This window comes from Chanodichthys erythropterus, chromosome 15 (assembly GCF_024489055.1).
Source record: "Chanodichthys erythropterus isolate Z2021 chromosome 15, ASM2448905v1, whole genome shotgun sequence".
NCBI lineage: Eukaryota > Metazoa > Chordata > Actinopteri > Cypriniformes > Xenocyprididae > Chanodichthys > Chanodichthys erythropterus.
In genome coordinates, this window is record NC_090235.1 from 9,417,025 (window position 1) to 9,442,199 (window position 25,175).

General features: G+C 36.3%; 2 protein-coding genes across 3 annotated transcripts; both read right to left on the reverse strand.

The window, feature by feature from the left end:
• Positions 1-236: 236 nt before the first annotated feature.
• LOC137037557 (E3 ubiquitin-protein ligase TRIM39-like) lies at positions 237-6,553 on the reverse strand. The gene is made up of 7 exons (XM_067411618.1): positions 6,424-6,553; positions 5,124-5,695; positions 4,932-5,027; positions 4,219-4,452; positions 3,989-4,127; positions 2,518-2,544; positions 237-2,366 (listed from the first exon to the last, which is right to left on the reverse strand). Exons 2-7 carry the CDS (start codon positions 5,691-5,693, stop codon positions 1,831-1,833), a joined length of 1,602 nt encoding a protein of 533 aa, XP_067267719.1. The 5' UTR covers positions 5,694-5,695; positions 6,424-6,553; the 3' UTR covers positions 237-1,830.
• A 4,479-nt stretch (positions 6,554-11,032) lies between these two features.
• LOC137037926 (zinc-binding protein A33-like) lies at positions 11,033-24,526 on the reverse strand. 2 transcript variants are annotated; one of them, XM_067412336.1, is made up of 6 exons: positions 24,411-24,526; positions 22,158-22,286; positions 19,836-19,904; positions 19,651-19,719; positions 16,286-16,312; positions 11,033-11,950 (listed from the first exon to the last, which is right to left on the reverse strand). In XM_067412336.1, the coding sequence occupies exons 1-6, from the start codon at positions 24,484-24,486 to the stop codon at positions 11,403-11,405; spliced, it is 918 nt and encodes a 305-aa protein (XP_067268437.1). In that variant the 5' UTR covers positions 24,487-24,526; the 3' UTR covers positions 11,033-11,402. The 2 variants fall into 2 exon arrangements, with proteins under 2 accessions (XP_067268437.1, XP_067268438.1); XM_067412337.1 differs by lacking the exon at positions 22,158-22,286 and having other exon boundaries at positions 24,411-24,520.
• Positions 24,527-25,175: the final 649 nt, after the last annotated feature.

Below are 25,175 nucleotides of genomic sequence, written 5' to 3' on the forward strand. Positions count from 1 at the left end.
CCCAAATAAGGGCATTCAGAACTAAAAGATGACTGTAACGTGTAATTTCATAAAATGATTGATGGCAGAATCACTACAGGTTTTACTCTGCAGGACACTGAAGCATAACGATCAGGAAGTTCAAGTGGTGCTTTAGTGTGGATGTGCTGATCCATCAGGACAATACTTGAAGAATGACACTCCAGTCACTGTGATCAGACTTTCCACACACATCCAGAGCAAAAGATGGACTGATGGAGACACTGTGTGCTTAAAAGGTAAGGTCTGTGATTGATGTTTAATGCTGATAATGCAGTTTGGTTTGACATTTTGTTAATGACAATCATATACATTTTAAGTACAAATAGACCTACTTTACATAAAAAGGTCCAGAAACAAAAATATGAGGATTAAAAACATCACAAAGCAGAAATAATCGTTCCAAACCCCTTTATAAATATAATCTGTAGCCTTTGGTTTAAGACATTCTCATGACTCTTCGCTTATATGCAGTTGACCCTGTTTATAGAAATATGAAAATCACATTGTTTGTCCCAGGAGAGACTCCGGGTCCCATTAAAGCCGAACTCTGGGGTCTTTGATTTCATCTTGTGTCCTAAACCTCAGTGGACAGAACATTTGTCCTGCAGTCTCTGTTAAAACCATCAGAACTAAACACTGTAATCACTCAATCTGTAATACACACTCTAAACACAAACAGTGCAATAAAATGTGGATCATTCATTAATGAGTGGTGCAGGCATCATTATTAATCATAATTAGGACTAAAAATGCACAATCAAAACAATAGCCATTTTTAACCAAGTAAACTAAAAACAAATCACTTAAATTTACATGACCTTAATAAAGGTTTTTATAAGATACATTTTATTATTTTGCCATTTTAAATTACATATTTCCAGGTTTTCCATGACTGTATGGATTTCATTGTATTGTCTGTATTTTCTGATTTGAAACTATATAGCGCCACCTAGTGAACATTATCTAGTGTAATGCTGTCGCTCAGGGGCCTCAGATTATTTTAAGGCACCTTTGTGTCAGATGTGATGCGTCACACATGATCTTGTGATTGAATGGGGTTCTTTCATTTTTAATGAAGTTTTATTTAACAATAATCAGAGGCGCATGTTCAGGTATCAACCAATCAGTGCAAGAGGAAGCTGGTATATAAAGCCGTCTCATATTATATTAGTATCTCTACTTCATATCGGCCCCATCAGATATTTATTTGAAAATCTATATTTTATTTGAGGATGGACTCAATTGTAAAAATAAAAAAGAGCATTTAAATTAATCTGATGTGTTGAAATTTGTCTGTTGAATTTAACTAATTTTTCATTTATTTTATTCTATGATAAAACATGTCTGGTGTTTAATGAAGTACCATGAACATATGTGTTGTGTATGAATATGATAATCATTCAGTTCTGTGATATATATATAGGTATTACCATCTGATGTAACACAGAAATATAACAGAACTTTTTATAATTTAAATTTTAGAAACAGCCTTGATATACAGTTTATCAATGTTAGCATAGTTTGGTTTATTTTGATGTAAAAAAAAAAAAATTACGAACAATTTCAATTTGTCAGGGGGAGATGGGAGAAAAAATGACATGCATAATTATGAAAAGTTAAAAAAAAAAAAAAAAAAAGTTAAACAACCATTATATTTTTTGCATTATAATTTGCAATTATAGCTAGAAATTATTTTTTAACAATGAAAAACAAATGATGAAAAAAATAGCAAACCATGTTTTTAGATTTTTAATTTTAGAAATCATTTTCATTGTGTATTTCAAATTTGGGGTAAATTCATTTATTGTATTAGACAGGTGTGATGATCAGTGCAGTTGAGTTTTTACCTTCATGGTTTAAGGATGGGCTACAATAAGGATAGAGTTTGTCAGTGAAAGACTGACCAGTGAAAGAGTAGATATGAGAGCTGGACTCCACATCATAAAAGGAGACCAGACCCTCCTCATAATCCACAAACACACCGACCCGCTGCGGCTTCACTCTCAGAGACAGAGAGACAAGAGGATCATCACAGGCTTTATATTCATTCCCATTCCTCAGCCACACAGTCCAGAATCCATTACTGGGACTCAGTGCGATCAAACCCTTCCTGTTAATGGATTCTCTGGCCACTCCTAAATCCCATTCAGTCTTTCCCTTCACCTGCACCTCAAAATAAAATCTCCCTGAGGAGAATCCCTCCTTTCCCAGGACATTTACACATGTATCAAATCTCTTTGGGTTGTCTGGGAGGTCCTGACTAATGTCTCCACAGCTCACTTGTTTTCCATCATCAGACAGGATGAGTTGAGGATGAGCTGTATCAGGATCCAGAGTCACATCCACTGAGAAAACAGAGAATATGAATCGCAACTACATACAGATATTCTGTGACGATGTTTTTAATATTTAATCAGTGTTTAATCATCCTGTATGTCAGTAATGAAGCTGTGAGTATATGAATGTAATCTAGTGTAGTTCAGACACACACTGTACCTTCATACTGCTGCATCCTCTTCAGATCTGTAGAGACACATGACAATAAAACATCATCAGATCTTTGACTTGATTTATGTGTGGAATTATAGACAAGATTTAAGATTCTAATTAAAGAATTGTGTTCAACATCATGTTTTATCTGATCAGTGTGTTTCTCCTAAACCAGTTTTGTGTTTGAGCTCTAAATATTCCTCCTTTTTAGAACATCTTTATGAATGTTCTGTGAAACATTTTATGATATTATTATTTTAGATACTTTCATGCCTAATGCTATTCATCTCAGTTTTGGAGTGGATTAATATTGAGGTTTGTTTTGTTTCTTTTCATTTTCTCTCTCTCTCCCTCTTTTTATTAGCAGGAGGTCATGGCTGCAACTGTCAGCAATGATTGGCTGAATCTCTGATTGGAGGATGAGGGCTGAGATTACACTTCCTACCAAGAAGTGTTTATTTATTGTATTTTGTTGATTGAGTTTTCTTTAGTGATATTCAGTGTTGCCGATTTAGTGATCTTGTCACTAGATTTAGTGATTTCCCCACCCATTTTGAGACTTTTTTTCTCCGAAATTTTAGGGACAAATCTAGCAACTTCTTGGATAAACCTTATCTGGACTCTTATTTTGCCCACTGATCTATATTAATATTTATATAGATCAATGAATTTACCATTATGATGTCATCTAGAGACATTTAGCTAACGGTTTTAGCTACTTTCAGCTGAAGCAACACTGGTGATATTATGTTAATCCTCCTGTTGATGAAATTAACTCCTCTACAACAAGAAATCCTGTTTTTGTTTGTAAGTTAACATTTGTTTGTATACTCTTGTTTTTCTTTTGTTTTTTCTTTATGAGTGTATATTGTTAATTTGGAAAGGAGTTGGGTACCATTTTCTTTTGATCTTGTATTCTCCTGTTTATGTCAGTAATGGAATTTTATTGTAGTTTTGTTTTCTTTTTGTTTTGTAGTTTAGTTAGGTTTTCCCCCCTATCTTGAGCCGCCTCTTGATGTCTTTTAATCGTCCCTCACTTGTAAATAAGAGTTGAACAGTGGGTTTTGTGACAGCATTGGGGTTTATTTTTGATCCTCACCGCTGACACACACAACACCATTTTTATTCTGCTACACTCCCTTCCATCCCTAGACTTAATAGGGGAAAGTAACAAGGTTGTTCAGCAAAGACAACACTATAAAATGAGGATTTCACTCTGTAGTTTCTCATCTAAATGGGGTTTTAGATTTACTAAAGCCTTGATATTGTGGTTACAGTGAAGCTTCTAGATGAATTTACTGCATTCTGAAATTAAAGCTTAAATTGAGCTGCTCTCTTCAAGAAGAAATGTGAGTGGATGATAATGAGACAAACACATGATTACATCTCTTATTTCAGCTTGACCAGACTCATTCTTCATTTTGTATTCTTTTTACATTTTATATGTATCTGAACAGATTATTTGATATTGTCATACCAGTTAGTGTGAGTTTCTCCTGTAGAGTGTCCTGCAGTCGAGTCAGAGCTCTCCTCAGAGTCTCCAGACTCTCATCAGTCTTCACACTGATCTCAGACCAGTTCCTGGTGTTTCTAGAGCTGCACAGGGATGAGTAAATCTACAGCAGGAGAGAGGAGAAATCCTTCATCATGGGGAGTGTTATGGTGTCATATACTGCATTATCATTGATAAGAGAGATGTTGACTGACCTGTAGGAGGTGGAGGTGATCTTCAGTGTGTGAGAGCTGCTCCAGCTCAGTGTTTCTCATCTTTAGCTCAGTGATCTCCTGCTCCAGCTCTTCAATGAGCTCTTCCTCCTGTTTCTCTGCTGCTTTCTGCTGCTCCTCCATCATCTCCAGCAGTTCAGTCTGACATCTCTCAATGGAGCGGATGAGATCAGTGAAGAGCTCGACACGGGCTGCTTTCTCCTTCTCTGTGTTATTCTGCTCAACCAGATCAATAAATTATTAATTACTATTTCTCATACTTCAGTGTTTTCAGAGGGGTTTGAAAAATTTCCTAACCAAGTTATTAAACTTCCCCCTGTACCATTTGCACTGAATGATTCCTCAAATCATGTGTCTTGTTGGGGAGAGGTGTGTTATTACTTTACAAAATAATCAAGTAAATCACAGCTTTGTTGATGTTTAGACCAACAGCGTGAATGTGAGTCTGATATTACTTTTATACAACAATTCAACAAACAATTCAATAATGAAGTTACTATAAAGTAACTGACATTTTAGACAAATTATTGTCAGCTACCTTGTCTTTATTTGCTCTGACCACCGAAAAGAGTTTCAAACAACTCAAACAATGAAAAGTCCCAGTGTTGTTGGACTGTATATCAGGATTCTTGGAGAACCTGATCTAAATGATGAGTAACAAATATTTATATTTAATTACATTATTTTAAACTCACTTTTCTGACTTCTGATGAGTGTTTGATGTCTTGAATCTTCTTGATTTTCTCCTGGATCATCTGCTGCACGTCTTTCTGTGTCTTCATCAGTTGAGCCTATAGACACAGAACAATATACAATGTTTTCATAATTCATTCATTTTTTCACAAAATCAAAGAATATGATTCCTCTAGATATAGTATGATCTCTACCTTCTTCTCTTCACTCTCCTCTTCTATAGGAACAGTGTTGTGATTTTGGTGGTCTTTCACAAGACACATCAGACACACAATTGTCTGATCATCTCTACAGAACAGCTCCAGAGGTCTCTCATGTTTCTGACATATATAGTTCTCCAGATTCCTCTCAGGATTGATCAGTTTGTGTTTCTTTAAACCTGCCACTCTCAAATGAGGCTCCAGGTGAGTTTCACAGTAAGAGCTCTGACACACCAGACACGACTTCAGGGCTTTCAGCTTTATTTCCTCACAGAAGTCACACAGAACTTCAGGTTTTTTCAGAACTTCAGGTTTTTTCTCAGGACTTTTCTTTTTATAGTGATCTACAACTTCTCGGAGTGTGGTGTTAATCTTGAGATCAGGTCTGATCTTGAATGTTTCTTTACAATATGGACAGTTGCAGGTCTGGCTGTTGTCCCAGCACTTATTCAGACAGGTCTTGCAGAAGTTGTGTCCACATGGAGTGCTGACCGGATCAGTGAACACATCCAGACATATCGAGCACTGAAGCTCCTCAGTCAGTGGACCGCTGGAAGATGACATCACTGGAGAGAGAAATGAAGAAGATAAATAACCTGCACTATAGTATGAAATTTGGAAACACCTGTGACTTTTTGATCTAATGGCTTCTGCTTAAAGGACTGAAATAATAATAATTATTATTAGTAGTATTAGTATTATAAGAAATGAATGAGTGGACAGTGAAGGAAAAGGCTCAACAAATCTGCAGCACACATGTGAACTCCTTTAATTCAGTTTATAAAGAATCCCATGATGCACCTCATGAAGCTGGTTGAATGTAAAGAGTGATCTTGAAGAAACTCAGTTATGTAAGAGATCATGTTCAGTCAGCTGATCATTACTGCAAAATGAACCCAGACAAGCTGATCAGTGTGAAGCTCATTACATGAACACTTACCAAATAAATAAATACTTGGAGCAATATTGATTTTAAATAATGATTTTTATTATCTGCTATGTTCAAATATTCATATTTTTTTCAGACTTAAAACCAAATTGGATCATGACCATAATCAATATTTATATTAAATTGGTAAGATCTCATGTAGGCCTAAGAAAATTGATAATTCCTTTAAAAACAGTAAGAGTATTCAGTACATGTTTAATAGTACAATAGTCAATAGTACAGACTAATATTACATGTTTAAACCAGCTGTCTTCAACTCATTCCAGTTCGACATAAACTTACTAAACCAGATCACTTCCATTAGAAACCTGTTCAGCTCAATCTCTCTTATATTTCTATCATTACCTGTGAGGATCAGATGTGTCCACAAGACTCTTTGAACGGCTCAATAAATATTCTGTTGTTTAAAGAGGTTGATCGTTTCAGGCGTCCATATTGTTGTTGATCAAGTTAGTTTCACTTTCTCTGAATCTCTCTGAACTACAGTGATGTCAGAGCTCCTCCTGTATTTACATATTTACATGAAGCAGTACTTTTCAAAAGTCTCCAGTAGAGGCCGCCATTCATTCACTGCTGTGATCAGTTATTATCCCCCATTCTAAATCGCTTCTTTTTGTAAAAACGCATCTCTGCTGTGATTCAGTTGTCCTGCGGATTCCAAAACTTGTTATTGGAGTTGTTAATATCTTGGATATGAAGTGTAATAACTCTTATATTAGAAAGTGTCTTACTCGAGATATCAATTTACCCAAAAGCACTTCTGAAATGGAAACATTTTTTTTCTGTACTTTCAGAAAATGTGTTTAGCAAGTAATACATTTTTACTACCAAATAAGGTAAAGGAAATGAATTTTAAAATGCTGCACATGTATTACCACTGTAATGCTTTTCTTAATAAGTTTAAATCTTATCACAACTTGTGAAACAAGTTCATTCTTTTCATTGTTTATAATCAATGTAAATGATGTTCATTTGAAATCATGATCATGTTGTTTTAGTGATTTTAGAAAGCGCTGCTCAAAATGAAACGCCTCTCAATGTTTTTCTCAGGTTTTGGAGAAGGGAAGTAGGCCACGTCTCGTTTGAGGATCGTCAGTGGCATCAGCCGTGTTTTCAGTGTTCGGACTAGACGTAGTCGTTTGTTTCAGAAAACCATTATGACTCATTTAAAATGCTGTTCTACTTACATTACTGCATGTATACGTTTCAGAAACCCACTTGAAAAACGGCAGAAAATACCGGTCAAATACAACAGATCATCGCTCAGACATGGCGTGGACTATTTTATGGTCAATTTATTCAGATTCTTAATGATTTTTAGTACATTTAAAATAGATAGGCTAGCAAGTTATTGGCAACATTAATACTTCATTTTTTCTGAACGTATGTACACGGGTTCTGTGCACGTGCGAGCCTTTGAAAGTATTTGGCTGCAGAAAGACGCGTTCGGTGTGTGCACTGCGCACTATCTAGTGGACTTTTGTTTCCAAGCACTCAATTCACTCTCGCGTGGGCTGTTGTAGCTACAGTACACACGCTGTCCGTGCCATTACAAAAATTGGGCTGCACGCGGACAGGGAGAGCGGACGTCCCCAAACCCTCCTGATGATGAATGTTCGTAATACGTACGTTGCGCGGACCCCCGAAGTATACTTTGGGGTTAAGCCCGTAATAGTGGGCCCCCAATCCGCCGGGGCCCATATGCACGTGCATACCTTGCATGCCCAGACGCTACGCAAACACGATTTATTGTAGACCTAATGCTTTTTTCCTCAGTTGGTCAGAACAAAAGTGGCAGACATGTTACTTACTTGTTCAGATGATATTTTCCAGTGAAAATTCTTACATTGGTCATACTTTCAACACATAGAATCTGTGATTCTGAAGTTCAGTATCCACACCGGTGCGGTGACTGACAGCAAACATTAGATTCATCCGCGCTGACGAGCCGTGCCGAGGCACAACGCACGTACAGATAACTGTTCCGCATATGACTGCAATTGCAGGTTTCAAACAGAGATGGCGACAAAGAGGGAAAATTGCGGACAGCAGCTTTGCATTAAATTAAATTAAATTAAATTAAATTAAATTAAATTAAATTAAAATGCAGAAATTAAATGAAACAGGATCTTCAACCAGTCTTTATCCCAGTCAACCATTCCACCATGTCTGAAGTCCTTGCTTATAGTCTCAGTACAAAAAAAGCCTACCATTGACAGCTTTAATGATTACTGCCCAGTGGCATTGACACTCATTATAATGAAGTGTTTTGAGAAACTGGTCTGGAGTCATATCATCACCTGCCTTCTACGCATATTCGACACACACCAGTGTGCATACAGACCAAATCGATCTACAGAGGATGCCATAGCCACAGCTCTTCACACTGCTCTAATCCATCTGGAGTAGCAGTGGAGCTTTGTTAGACTGCTCTTTCTGGACTTCAGCTCCACATTTAAAGGATTAGTCCACTTTTAAATAAACTTTTCCTGATAATTTACTCACCCCCATGTCATCCAAGATGTCCGTCTTTCTTTCTTCAGTCAAAAAGAAATTAAGGTTTTTAATTTCCAGGATTTTTCTCCTTATAGTAGACTTAAATGGGCACCAAACAGTTGAAGGTCAAAATTAGTTTCACTGCAGCTTCAAATTGTTCTACACAATCCCAGATGAGAAATAAGGGTCTTATCTAGTGAAACCATCGCTCATTTTCTGAAAAAAATTGAAAATTATATAAGTTTTAACCATAAGCTCATCTTGAACTAGCTCTCTTCTTCTTCTCCTCCATTAGAATTATGGCAGTGTAGACGTTGCTATGTGTATTACTGCCCTCCACTGGTGAAAGTTTTGAACAGTCATTCAGCCTGTACTCATCTGCAGGGACTGTGTAGAGAGGGATTCAGACTTTCGTTTCTGGGCATCCACATTGAGGAGGATCTGACCTGGAGTGCTAATACCACAGCACTAATAAAGAAGGCACAACAGAGACTTTTCTTCCTGAGGAAGAACCTGTCTGACAGTCTTGTCACGGTTTAATATTAACCTTGTTTGTCTTGTGCCTGAGTGGCTCTGTCTTTGGCTGAATCCCAAATGGCACCCTAAACCCTCAAGGTCTTCTTCTGAGTCTGCACTTTGGTAACATAATGCTGCTTTGCCTGCCAGGTAAAGTCCTCTGCGTTGCTTGAAAACTTGTGGGCTCAGCTGCAGCTGTTAAAAATCTACTGACCAGCCAATAAAAATCTGTTTTTCCTGACTGTCTTGTGAGTGTGGATAGAGTTTTATTTCTCTTTATTCATTTTATTTATTAAGATGATAATGGTTCTTGTTTCATTGGTGTTTCTTTTTTAATTATATTCACTGTTGTGTTTGAGTGAAATGCACCAGTAATGAAATATAGCATTATTAATTTTATTGTATACAAGTATACAATGACAATAAAAAGGTATTCAGTTCAATTGTCTGGTTTATTTTGATGTATAAAAAAAAAAAAAGATAAAATACAGGCAATTTCATTTTGATAGGTAGAGATAGGAGGAAAGATGACAATTATAAAAAGTTGAAAAACAATTATTTGTTAGTTTTTTACAATTGCTTACATTTACCAATACATAAAGTACTTTTTCTAAACTCTTAACACAGCAACATACCCACATCACACAATTAGACAAATAGTTCATTATCTGCCCCAAACCATATTTTGTTAAATACAAACTCTACATTTCAAAACACTAAAAAAATTTGTATACATATACTAACTATCAAAACACAGCAAGTGTGATTCAAAAGTGTTTTTCTGTCAAACTATAGCACTAGTTTTCTGTCCAACATGAACATAGTCAATCATATGTGCAATGACTGTCAAAATACTAACAGTTGATGGCATTACAAAAACTGCATTACTTGTCATCTTTCAGTTCTACCTGCCAAAAAAAAAACAAACCTATTGTTTTTATAATTTAGTTTACTTGTACTGCAGTAAAAGTAGAATACTCACATGCAAGCCAGTCTAAACTTTTGGTTGAGTATTAAATGTCTGCATTCTTGGCAACATACTATCTAAAAGTGAGTCATTACTTTATAGAATGTGCAGTGGAAAAATAGGAAGAAATTAAAAGAATTGCTCAAGGCAGCTACTGGTTAAATGAGTCCCCTAGCTCACAGTTGGCCCCTTGGTTGAAATCTTTTTTTGGGGGTGGGGGTGTTGATAGTGCCCCCATAGAGGGTGGGATAGTTAGTGCCCTATGCAGACCACATATTCTGCATATTGGTAGTAGAATCGTTGTAGTCAAAGCTTTATGTAACCTTTGGCTAAAAGTAGAAGAAACCCCGACTGCGCCACCTAGAAGTACAGTAAGATGAAGGACCCTGCTGGTTCGGATGGAATCAAAGACAGAGACGTGACTTTACAAAAATAGAGTATAAATTTATTCCACAAAAATCAATTCTAAAATATTCTTAAGAAAAATCTCTTAAACAGCTTACCAGTTATTTACCCACAGTTACTATGAAACTAGTATGTTTCCATTTTAAGTGAGTGATAAAACAAATACAAAATCAAACCAAAAGAAAGAAATTTTAACTCCCCTTCTGTTAAACCTCAATATCACAGCTCCTCAAATAATGTAGATAAATACATGACAAAAATTACTGATAACAAAATAGAGAAAAATAAAACGGATAACAACAATAAATCACAATTAATATTTCACAATGATCTAAGCTGCTTCACTGGAGAAGAATTCAAAGTAGGGCTGGGCGATATATCGCATGCGATTGTCACGCGCATTTCGTCAGTAAAGCCGGTTGATTACCGCTAACTCGCCATCACCTGCTTTCAAATGGCGCGGCATTTAATAGAGCCGTAGTTCACTGACAAGCTACGCAATATCGCGTTCATATCGTAGATGAATCGCCTTCGATAATGAACGCGATATTGCGTAGCTTGTCAGTGAACTACGGCTCTTGCTGTGTTTATTGCAAATGAGATGAGAAAGATCTTTCTTTAAGCCTTTTAGAAATGTGTTAATTGACTGCATTTTGTGTGAAAACCACATTAATTGTGTTAATGGTATAGCCACAACAGACGATGTTGTGCTAAGAGTTTTGAAAATGAGACTAAAGATTGGACAAAGGTTTGTTAGCAATTAAAAAAAAAAACTATAAACAATCATATTTTTACATTAAAATTTGCAATTACAGCTATAAATTATAGACTATAACAATGAAAAATAAATTATGAAAAAGCAAAACATGTTTTTAGATTTTTAATTATATAAATGATTATATCAAAATATATATCATTGTGTATTTCATATTAGGGAAATTCATTTATTGTATTTGACAGATGTGATGATCAGTGGAGTTGAGTTTTTACCTCCATCTTTAGTACCTGGGTTAAAATATGGATAGAGTTTCCCAGTGAAAGACTGACCAGTGAAAGAGTAGATATGAGAGCTGGACTCCACATCATAAAAGCAGACCAGACCCTCCTCATAATCCACAAACACACCGACCCGCTGCGGCTTCACTCTCAGAGACAGAGAGACAGAGGGACTAGCCCTGGCTTTATATTCATTCTCATTCCTCAGCCACACAGTCCAGAATCCATTACTGGGAGTCAGTATGATCTCTCCCTTTCTGTCAATGGATTCTCTGGCCACTCCTAAGGTCCATTTAGTCTTTCCCTTCACCTGCACCTCAAAATAAAATCTCCCTGAGGAGAATCCCTCCTTTCCCAGGACACTTAAACTTTTATTAAATCTCTCTGGTTTGTCTGGGAGTTTCTGTCCAATATCCCCATGTCTCACTTGTTTTCCATCATCAGACAGAATGAGAGAAGGATGAGCTGTATCAGGATCCAGAGTCACATCCACTGAGAAAACAGAGAATATGAATCACAAATTCACAAAACAGACATTTTGTTTTTAATATTTAATCCATCTCTGGTGAAAAAAAATATGCTAAGTGTACTTGCAGCCAGACTAATTATCAAAATACTTCACAAATTTTATTGACATAGACCTCATGTGTAATATGATAGATTCATCCTTACTGATACTATAATACAATATATTGTTAGTCTCAAGAGTATTTAAATTAGCCAATAAATAAGTATATCCGCATTTAGAATGTGATTGCCCTAATGGACTAAGGGTAGAATTTTTGTTTAGCGTGCCAGAGGTTTTGGGTTCTAATCTGCCCTCGTGTAATTTATTTATTTATTTATGTTTCTCATTAATACCAAAGATGTTCATCAGTGATTGTATATCAAGAGCAGGAACACGTTTATGTGCATTTTGTTTTGTGATTTCACCAGAACGAATAGAGTCTCCGGCTGCAACAGCATTAAGCAATAGATTGAAGCGTCCATGTGAAGACTACGCAGTGTGCATGAGCGCCAAGAGAACACTGTTGCGCCACTAATAACAGCAGCAACGAACACCCAACATGATTTTAAAAACAACACATCCCAGCACCAGATTGCCTATTATTTAACACAAACGAACAAACTGCTAATCAACCAGAGATGTTTCTTTTGTATTAGTATACATCTGTGCCGTGAAATGTTTCAAAAAGTGGTGGGGACATGTACCACCTGCAAATTACCTATGATAGTTAGTGTACTTTTGTGTGCTAAATTGGAACAACTTCAAGTATATTTAGAACACTTTAAATATATGCCTGTGTAGGGACTAATTACATGCTTGATTAGTGATATTAAAGTGTACTTTATTTGTGTTATAAGTATTTATTTGTGTTATACTTTATACTTTATTTATGATTTAAGTACATTACAAATGAATTACGAGTGTCCTCCGAACACACAAGCAATATACTATAAATATATTATTTTACAGGTAATAGTATACTGTATGCTCAGTACCTTTGGCTTATTCCAAATATCAAAAATGACACACTTGTCAATAACAATATACTTTATTACTCAGCTATACTTTGTACAATATATAGTAGTCAACATGTGAAGTGGAACAGGCCTGAAGTGTCAATATTTTGCGTGGCCACCATTATTTCCCAGCACTCCCTTAAAGGATTAGTTCACTTTTAAACAAACTTTTGCTTATAATTTACTCACCCCCATGTCATCCAAGATGTCCATGTCCTTCTTTCTTCAGTTGAAAAGAAATTAAGGTTTTTGATGAAAACATTTCAGGATTTTTCTCCATACAATGGGTTTGAATGGGCACTAGACGGTCCTAAAGACAGTTTCAGTTCAGCTTCAAAGGGCTTTAAACTATACCAGACGATGAATAAGGGTCTTATGTAGCGAAACGATCAGTCATTTTAAATTTTTTTTTAAAAAGTTTGTTTTATAAGCACAAATGTTCTCCTTGCTCTGTTCTCGGAGGAGCGTTCGTGACGTCACGTAATACGCAATTACGTTGAAAAGGTCACGCTTGACATAGGCGGAAGTATAGATTCGGTGTTTACAACTTGAACGTGCAAATACTAACCCTGCGTCTCGATCAGCTCCCTGCTTGAGAGGTGTGTGTCGCTGCAGCAGCCTCTTCCATCTGCCTAATTTCTTCCTCTGTGTATTCCGGTTCAAAAGGTAGGGCAGGCGACAAACTCATCTTCTCCTCGTCCGACATTTTTGTTTTAACGTTACCTTTTTTTGTAAACGGCGTCTGACTTAGTATTTGTGCTTATAAAACTTAAACTTTTTTTTATTTTTTTAAAATGACTGATCGTTTCGCTAGATAAGACCCTTATTCATCGTCTGGTATAGTTTAAAGCCCTTTGAAGCTGCACTGTCTTTAGGACCTTGAACCGTCTGGTGCCCATTCAAACCCATTGTATGGAGAAAAATCCTGGAATGTTTTCATCAAAAACCTTAATTTCTTTTCGACTGAAGAAAGAAGGACATTGACATCTTGGATGACATGGGGGTGAGTAAATTATAAGCAAAAGTTTATTTAAAAGTGAACTAATCCTTTAACCCTCTTGGGCATGGAGTTCACCAGAGCTTCACAGGTTGCCACTGGAGTCCTCTCCCTTCATGACATCACGAATCTGGTGGATGTTAGAGACCTTGCGCTCCTCCACCTTCCATTTGAGGATGCCTCACAGATGCTCAATAGGGTTTAGGTCTGGAGACATGCTTGGCCAGTCCATCACCTTGGCCAGTCCATCAGCAAGGCAGTGTTCATCTTGGAGTTGTGTTTAGGGTTGTTATGTTGGAATACTGCCCTGCTGCCCATGTTCTGCTTCAGTATGTCACAGTACATGTTGGCATTCATGGTTCCCTCAATGAACTGAGCATGTGCACTCAACTTCTTTGGTCGACCATGGCGAGGCTTGTTCTGAGTGGAACCTGTCCTGTTAAACTGTCTTGGCCACCGTGCTGCAGCTCAGTTTCAGGGTCTTGGCAATCTTCTTATAGCCTACGCCATCTTTATGTGGAGCAACAATTCTTTTTTTCAGATCCTCAGAGAGTTCTTTGCTATGAGGTGCCATGTTGAACTTCCAGTGACCAGTATGAGAGAATATATATTATATGTGTGTGTTTTGTTGCATTTTATTTGTCAATAGTTTGTTTATTGTTTTTTATTTGTAAATGTTTTTGAGCTCCGTGCTTTATGATCATGATTTTAAGTTCTTCTTTTATTGAATTATTAAAAAGCATTGTTTGTTTTGTCGCTGAAAACACTCAAATCAATGCATGTTATTAGGATTAATTCATGTTTTAATAGGCTATGTTTCTGCATACATTATTAAATGTGCCATCAAATGTTTTTTTACAAGATGAAATATAAGTCTAAGGTGTCCCCTGAATGTGTCTGAAGTTTCAACTCAAAATACCCCATTGTTGGGGCATAATTAGAAATGCGCCGGTTCAGGCTGCGGCCCCTTTAATTGCTCGCGCTCTCCGCCCCCTCCCGAGCTCTCGACTCTATCATTGCATAAACAAAGTTCACACAGCTAATATAACCCTCAAAATGGATCTTTACAAAGTGTTATGCATGTATGCTGCATGCATACATCGGATTATGTGAGTATTGTATTTATTTGGATGTTTACATTTGATTATGAGTTTGAGGCTGTGCTCCATGACTAACGGCTAATACTACACTGTTGGAGAGATCCATAAAGAATGAAGTTGTGTTTATGAATTATACAGACTGCAAGTGTTTAATAACGATAGCTCTTGTCTCTGTGAATACAGTAATAAACGATGGTAACTTTAACCACATTTAACAGTTCATTAGCAACATGCTAACGAAAAATTTAGAAAGACAGTTTACAAATATCACTAAAATATCATGTTATCATGGATCATGTCAGTTATTATTGCTCCATCTGCCATTTTTCGCTATTGTTCTTGCTTGCTTACCTAGTCTGATGATTCAGCTGTGCACAGATCCAGACATTAATACTGGCTGCCCTTGTCTAATAACTTGAACATGAGCTGGCATATGCAAATATTGGGGTCGTACATATTAATGATCCCGACTGTTACGTAACAGTCGGTGTTATTTTGAGATTCGCCTGTTCTTCGGAGGTCTTTTAAACAAATGAGATTTATATAAGAAGGAGGAAACAATGGTGTGTGAGACTCACCTCTAATATAAATGATAGTACATAGCTAACATAAATTGAGATCACAATAGCAGCAGTATCCATAAAAACTAGAATCATTTCTTAGATCAACTGCAGCTGGTTGAGCGTCCACAAAGCGTCAGTAAGCAACCAGTCATGCTCACATTTCTTTTGACTGCTTTTATTGGGATAAACCCACCTAAAACATCAATTATACAAAAGAATAGAGTCATAAGAATATATTCATAAAAATAAAATAATGTATTTCCATGCAGCAAGAGTGATACTCGCAGCATTATACTCGCAGCTTAACCGGGGCTGGACTGAGCGTCAGTAAGCAACCAGTCGTGATCACGTTCATTGAATTATACTCAAAATTAACTTTAAATACACTATAACTTAAGGATATTAAATAATGTTTTTTTTTTTTTAAATATACTTTCAATGCATTGTTACAATGAGTATTTTGAGCAAACAGTTTAAAATATACCTAAAATATATTTTAAAGTAATGTTCAAATAAGTACACTTTACAAAAATACACAGAACATTCATTTTAAGTATATTTTTCTAAAATATTTTTTAGAAAATATACTGGATTACAATTATTATAAAGTATGTTAAAAGTTGTATTGTGACACACACTGTACCTGCATACTGCTGCATCCTCTTCAGCTCTGTAAAGACACATGACAAAACAACATTAGATCTTTCACATGCTTGTGTGGAGTTACAGACAAGATTTAAAGTTTTATTTAAGAATTGTGTACAACATGTTTTATCTGATTGATGTGCAGTGCATGTCCTAGACCTCTGGGGGCCCCAGTCAGCGCGTTCATAAAAACCCCAGAATGACCCCCAACCCCTCAATCTTTTCTTTCACAGCAGTTTCTCTGTCAACAAACAACTGGGAGTTGAAACGTTCAGTAATACAATAATAATAATAAAAAAAATTAAAAAGTAGGACAAATACAACAGAATAAAAGATATGAATGTAATGAACAGTTTAGCCTACTACTAATAGCAGCCTACTATTCAGAAATTGTTTAAAGTAATCAAATGTTAAAAAAAAAACAAAAAAAAAACTGCATAGTCTTCACTCTATGAATTAAATATAGGCCTATACTGATTCTTAAAGTTATTAATGTTATTCAATGAAGAGCAGGAAATGACTCTCATTTTCTATTGTGGTTTGATTAATATTAAATGACAGAGACAGCAGCGGATTTATTAGTCTGCTGTCACTTTAAGACCAAATGCACAGATCTACTGCCACCTTCACATGCTATTTTTCCTACTTCCCACTTCTGAAGTTGTGATTACGAGCTCATCGTATTTAAATTTTGAGCGTTCATGTCCAATTTTTTAATATTGTAAGTTGGTGTTTACGATAATTTCGACAGCACATGAAGGCAGCATAATACACTGAGAAGCATTTAATTACTTTCCCAGCTGATTATGTTCACTGAAGACATAACTGAATGCGTTTAACCAGATCAACTCTGCTTTAAACACCTTATCAGCTTTCTTTAGGTTGTTTTCTTCAAAATGAGACTATTTGCACTTGTTTGTGGGCATGCATGGCCAAACGAGATTGTAATATGTCTAAGATGTGCCTATCAAAACAAGTGTTGCAGCCAAAAGCTTTTATTACCCTTTTCAATGATCTTTGTTAATCGCGATTGTTAATGACATCATCACGCTGTTATGAAACATAAGGATGCAACCCAGGTAAAGTATAAACAACTGGTTTATTTGCAGAAGTATGGCAACAGCAATGAAAGCAGGTAAGTGACTGAAGTTTGGAGAGTTCATGGATGGATAAACAGATGAATAATAGTCTTATCTGTTGCAGGTTTGAAACTGGAGATGGATGCAGAGGATTGTAGACAGAAGATGAATTCAGAGGACTGAAAACATTCACGAGGTGTTTTTTTTTTTTAAGTCAATTTTGGAGGAGCTTGATCGTCTTTGACGTGGTCAGAAAAACTGCTTTACAATGTGGGAGAAGATCCTGATTTTGAGAACTGTGAGGGGGGTGAATTTTTCCCTAACTCATCCGTTTAAATTATATTAAGCCTTAAAAGTAACAATAAAGCCTTAAATCACAAACTAAACACATGCAAGCGTGAGAACAATCCCCCCCAACCCCACCCCACCACTTGGGTGCTGACCCTTTTCTTGATAAATGCAATACATATTGTAATTTATAGATTTGAATCTACGATAAAACACCAAAAATAAATCTTTAATAAATAATGTCCGATTACCTGTGGCAGTTGTTTTCACAAGTTCACACTTACAAATGATCGAATGGAGTAAAACATATATATATATGCAGCGTATTTTGCGTGCTGTCCAAGGGGATTGAGGGCTCCAAGAATTTAGCCCAAGTTCTCCCCATATCCCCAGGACCCCAGCCGAGACTGAGGAGCAGAGTGGTAAAGGGATGCAGAAAACTGTGGAGGTAACTAGTGAGTCGGCGCTCATCAGCTGATTAGTGCTCCTCCCAAACGTTGTTTATAAAACATGATTTGTCACTTGAATTCTGCATTCTCTCGAGATGCAAACATGTAAGAGGCGGACAATTACAGTTCAAAAGTTACTAACATAAACATGTGAAAGTTTGGACAGTTGGTTGCGCTAGAGGGATTGATGTAGAGACTCCAAAATTGGTGTGGTTAATGTTGGGACTGACCTCTGTCAATGTGCCATAATTCACAACTTTCCTGCAAGCGGTTCTGTGGGCTGTCATAGACTTCCAGAGCGGAAATGAAAGAAGTAGAATAATAATAGGAACACCAACGATTACAATAGGTGCAATATTCTACGACTGTGTTCAAATTTAGAGCATTTTCTGTAAAATGAGACCATTTTTTATCCATTTACTCCAATGTATACAATTAGGGTGCTCTTTTAAATTCAGGTAGCCTATGCCCAATTCTTTCAGAAATCAAAAATTGAGATGGCAGAAGTACACTTAGAAGCACCAATGCCTCCTTTCAGTTAAAGTGTAACTTAGTAAGATTTGCGAAGCTTCCCCTACAGGTTCCTTCAGTGAATCACACTGTTGTAAATACTCCAAGCGCAGCTCTGGACTACAATGACTACAACGCTCACCAGCGCAGTAGTTTTGCAAATACAGTACAAGAAATCTTGATGGAGGTGGGTAATTTTCGAAATTGTCTTATAAAGTCATAATATATACATTGTTTTTGAATTACCGTAAAGTATTTTGTCACTTTCGTGTGAATGTGAACATGAGGTGAGATTGTGTCGGGTCGATGCAGCTCAACTTGCAAGTGCTGTATTCTGGCGTAGATGTGCCAGGGTCAGTGCTCGCCTCAAACACACCACTACAAGTCAATTAACCATCGTAAGCACTTAGAAAACTATTTATGAAGGTAAAAAAAGTTACTTAGTTGTGCTTTAAATCTCAATAAATTTTGTTAAGAAGGAGATTAAGTAGATTGTTTTTTCCCCTGTTTACTGCCACCTAGTGGAATCAAAAGAAGCTTCAGAGTCATAGACCAAATGACTCCTAAATTACAGACTCTCAAATATAAAAAAAAATCTATAAAAAAATATCAAAATCTGACTTTTTATCTGTGTTTATCATTAAATTATGAATACAAAAATACAATAAAATATAAACAATATATTCCACCACTGTGTTAAAATTTAGAGGATTTTCTGTAAAATGAGACCATTTTTTATAAATTTACTCCAATGTATTTTGGTAGAGCACTCTTTTAAATTCAGATGTGCCTCTAAAAATCCCAAATATGCTGCAGAGCTGAAGAGTTAAAAATTCCCCAAAACAGACATTTTGTCACATTTTTCCATGTATTTGTCAGTTTAAACTCTTTCTTCATTGCTGAAACGACAACTAAGTAAAGGAGAAACTAGAAGCCATTTAGAAAATTGAAGTCAGAACAGAAGTTTATGGCATTTTTAAATGGTCAAAAAAAATAAAAATAAAAAAATAAATAAAGTAAAATAAAAGCCAACTCACCAACATGAAGTAGAAGTTCTTTAACTCTGGTGTAGTTGGTTCTAAGTTCCTCTTGTTCTCTCATCATAACTTGAAGAAAATGGGGGAAAAGCAGATAAAGTTACTCACATGGTCAGTTCAGTGAACTCAACACTGGTAATGAAACATGTCTGTGCTCTACTGTTTATGAAATATAGTTTTCTCACCTGTGCCGTTGATCACTTGAGCTGCAAGTTGTTCATTCAGTGATTCAAAATCGGCAAGCTTATTATTATCTGATTAAGACAAAAGCAACAGTGAAAAATTTGTTTTTTTAGGAAAATATCATGCAGGGTGCTGGAAGGGCCGGCAACTGTGGTGTTTTGGTAGATACCCCCAATTCATCAGTTCAGTTCTGACGTAGCGTCACATATGGCCGACTGAAATCTGAAAGTCTCGGTTACATATGTAACCCTCATTCCCTCAAGGAGTGAATGGAGATGTTATGTCCTGTTACATCCTAGGCTGTTCTCATATCATTTGTTGTGAGAAAATGCTTGTGTGGCCTGTGTTGTGCTCTCTCTTGCTCTCCCTCACACTTTCACTCAGGCTAATTACCATCAGCTGCAACTCGTTGTGAGCAGGGCTGCGTTCCACTCCAGTTTTAAACGCAACTTCCCTAAACACTTCCCCTAGGGGGAATCCCTGCCGCCATTTTGAAAAGGAAGAGGAAGAGGAGGAGGACAATGATGAGGGGCAAGGAGACAAGGAGTCTCAAATTAAATTCATGCCACTATTGACCATATCCTTGTCCATGATATGACTATGAGGGAGGCTGGGCAATGAGTTCAGCCAAACTTAAGTTCCTTCACCGTCGCCTCAATCATAAGAATCTTCAGGGAGGGAAACAGGAAGGTGTACCTCAGTGTACTCTACTGTAACTTTTAAGTAATGTACTCTGTTACAACACATGCATCAAAGTGCCTTACATACAGGTAGAGTTTCTGTCTGCTTAAATTTTGTAAAAAGGATGTTACAGTTACAGTAATCAGTACTTCTATTTTTGTAGGACAAAGAGGTGAAGGAATAGAAGAAGCCTGACTAGACATTTCAGTTGACGTGTGCCAGAGGTGGATCAGGAGGATTTTCCCCCCGCTGCCTGGATAGGGCCAGTGCAGCCTGTGATGTTGATGAGATTCTCTGGCCTGTCCCAGACCAAAGATGTGATGCTGGGGCAGAATATTTTTTGTTGTTGTTTGGTGTATTATGCTGTACAGTACATTTAGGAATTAAAAAAAATGTGCAAATACATGTGTTTTTCATGTGAAAAGTTCTTTGAGGGGGAGAACCTCAAGTAACACAACTTATTGCTGGTTTTTGGTTTTTGTAGTATTGTTTTGAATTTCTCTAACCAGTGTGTAACACTATGTTGTAGTGTGTGTGTTTTAGAGGGCTTGTGTGTGATGTCTGAGGGCAAAGTTTGTTTTTTCAGCAAGAGCGAATGGTTTTGAGTGTAGAGCTTCATTTTGACCTGAAAATAGGATGTTTGGGGAATTGGGTGAGATGTTATGGATTTACTGTTTTGAGAATATGAGGAATAGTTTAAAAAAAATGTGTTTAAGCAATCGAGAAAAACTGTAATGCTCAGTAATAGACAGACACTTGTTCAATGATATCCTTGTGAGGGTAATTAAAAGGTATTGTACCCTTCTAATGTTGACTTTTTTACCTGTGGGTAACTAAAAGGTCATGTGAAATCAGGTACTAACTTTGCTCTTTGTTGGTAACTCAAAGGTATTGTATCACTTATTAGCTCTGTTTACTAGTTTATGTTTAAGCGGGAAATGTACGGGGAGAGTGCCTTTTTATTTTGGGTGTAATATTTTCTCCTGATTTTGGTTAGAGAGGAAGCTCAGGGAAGTTTATGTTGTTGATTTCATCTTTGTTTTTATGCAGGGAAGGTAGCTCCTCTAAACCTTAGTTAGCTTCTCTTGTTTATTATTTTAGGCCATACTCACTCCTGAAGATTTATTCCCATATTTTTGTTAAGCTTTATGGTATATGAAGAAAATAAAAAAAATTACTTTTCCTTAAAGTTATGTTTTCCCTCTGATACTGAACTGAGGCTCCAGACCCCTAGACTGGGAAAGGAACGTAACAGGTCCCGTCGCCACAGTTGCTTACTAAGCTTAGCTCCTCAGCGGAAAGCAAAAATTTGAAGCACCTGTTGCTCATTATATACTTGCACTGTAAGGCGGAGCAACAGATGCAAAACTCACATGCCAATGTGCATTGGCTCATTTAGTTAGACTCGAAGATCGGTTCAGTTCTGACGTAACGTCTCCGTTCTTTCCTTCGGGGAACGAGGGTTACATACATAACCCAGACATTTTCAGGCTAAATTAATATCAGTTTACACTTTAAATATGGAGGCTTGTTTGGCAATACATATCTTTGCTGAAAAGTATGATTTTACAAATAAAAAGTTGTAACAGTAACTCAGTCAATGCACTTTCAACAAAGCAAATATCTATATCAGTTATACTCACAAAGGATCCAGAGAGCGCAGAGACCCCCGAGAGCAACAATGAATGTCAAACCCAGAAGAATCAGAAGAGCTTTAGTCCCTTTAGAGGGATTGACTTTCCTCTCACTTTCCAGTTCTTCAGTGAAATTACCTGTGGTTAGAAATTCGATGAAGAAAAAAAAGGAAATTATTTCGAATGAATCATTGCAACATTTCTGTCTGGAACTATTCCTGAATTTACACTGACAAAAGAAAAAAAAAAGTTACAGTCGAATAATAATTAAATAGTCTGCCTTCAAAACCTGACCACTGGTCGACAGATGAATTACAAGGATTCATTAAAAAAGAAACAATTAATTGCATCCTCCAAAACTTAACATCTGTTTCCACTGAATGAATTTCTTGATGAATGATAAGATCAGCTAAACTTCTTTTACAGAACAACAACAAAAAACTTTTCTTTTCAGATTGTCACGCAAACCTCTAACATTTAAAATTACAATCGACAAGGATTTAAACATATACTGCATAACAAGAACTCCAAACAAATTGAATAAAAATAAACAAAAGATCACCTTCCCTAGATTTAACCTAAATGTAAATGGAGAGGTGGATAACTTTCTTTTTGCCTCTTTTTCCCATTCATAAAGATGTAAGGTGAAATTATATACTTTTTCACTTAATTTTTAGTGTTATCACCAGTCTAAATAACAGGTTACATCACCACTTCACCTTTAATTCCCTGAAGAACAAAAACACACTACCACCTACACAGCTGCCATCTTGGCCTCCCCTGTCAGGATATCCCTCATTACAGTTTTTTTTTTTTTTTTTTTCAACAGCTTACACACAAAATCCTTACTTGTCACACATTTTCTGAAACCTGACACTCAAACAGCAGAACCACACACTAAATCTGCAAAACCATACACTAATTCTTGGACTTTCACTCATTTTTCAATTTCATAAAACACCTTTTGCAAAACTCGCGCTTGCCTTAAACAGCATAAACAAAGTTTACACATATAACCCTCAAAATGGATCTTTACAAAGTGTTCATCATGCATACTGCATGCATGCGTCGGATTATGTGAGTATTGTATTTATTTGGATGTTGGATTTGATTCTGAATGAGTTTGAGGTTTTGTTCCGTGGCTAAAGCTAACATTACACACTGTTGAAGAGATTTATAAAGAATGAAGTTGTGTTTGTGCATTATACAGACTGCAAGTGTTTAAAAATTAAAATAGCGACAGCTCTTTTCTCCGTGAACGCAGTAATAAACGATGGTAACTTTAACCACATTTAACAGTACATTAGCAACATGCTAACGAAACATTTAGAAAGACAATTTACAAATATCACTAAAAATATCATGATATCATGGATCATGTCAGTTATTATTGCTCCATCTGCCATTTTTCGCTATTGTTCTTGCTTGCTTACCTAGTCTGATGATTCAGCTGTGTACATCCAGACGTTAATACTGGCTGCCCTTGTCTAATGCCTCGATCATGGGCTGGCATATGCAAATATTGGGGGCGTACATATTAATGATGCCGACTGTTACGTAACAGTGAGTGTTATGTTGAGATTTGCCTGTTCTTCGGAGGTCTTTTAAACAAATGAGATTTATATAAGAAGGAGGAAACAATGGAGTTTGAGACTCACTGTATGTAATTTCCATGTACTGAACTCTTGTTATTTAACTATGCCAAGATAAATTAAATTTTTAATTCTAGGGCACCTTTAATTACATTTCCTTGCATTATTGTCTATTTTTTGTATGTTGTGTATTTTTTTAAATATTTTTTTGTATATTATTTCCTATTTACTTATTCTATTCTCATTCTTTTTATAATCTGTGCTGCCCTGTCATTCTGTTTGTCATGTGGAAGTACAAACATACCTGGCAATAAAGCTCTTTCTGATTCTGATATTTATGCTTTTGGCAGATGCTTTTATCCAAATATTATATTTCAGTGTGAACTCTTTCTTCTTTCTGAATCCATGAGGTTGGTGTTGGTATCATCATGATCTACTCTCTGAGCTACAGAAGACAGAGCTTTTTATTTAAATGACAGTGTATGACTCCCAGGGAATGAATGGATAATATGTAAACCTTGAATGCAATGTAAGCCTCTTTGAACAAATGTGTCTGCCAAACGTGTAATTGTTGAATGAACATAAGTAACCTTACTGTTACTCCACATGCTAAATCTTGTAGAAATTCATCTTGTTGTAATGCATATACTGATAACATGTCCAGCCTTACCTTTGTATTGACAGCGCTTTTCATCTGAAGAAACTAATGAAAGTATGAAATCAGTATTTTCATAGTCTGAATCCATTTCATGAGCCTGACAGAAGACGTGTCCGCTGAGACTTGAGTGCTGCTTGAGTTTGTTCAGAATAAGGAAGTCACATTAAATGTCATTCACATTCGTTTTTCTAAAATACTTACACAGATAGTTTTTTTTAAACTGTGGCTCCATTTCTCAAAGCTCGACAAACAAAAACACCAAACACACACATAAGATGCAAAACGTCACACATATCTTGCAAAAGCAAACACTTCATGCAACACTATATGAACTTTTCTAAAAACTTTACTTTTGTGTAGTAACTACACACAAACATAAAATGCTTAGCAACATACACACCAAACTACACAAAGATACAAAAAAAATACTCTATTGCGTCTTTTGCTTGCTCACTGTACAGTGGAGCACACATGTACATGTATGTGCACAGATACATTGTATATTCATTATGTACGCACAACTGATGAATTTTACACATGGAGATAAACTGAATCAATACTGAACTGACTTGAGCTGAATAATGACACTATTGGCTTAAAATTGCTTTACAGCAGAACCTGGTATTATATATACAGTGGTGTGAAAAAGTGCTTGCCCCTTCCTGATTTTTTTATTTATTTTTTTTTGACTGGGTAAAAATGACCTGCATGGAAGAGTTCCAAGACAGAAACCGCTGCTGAGCAAAAAAGAACATAAAGGCTTGTCTCAGTTTTGCC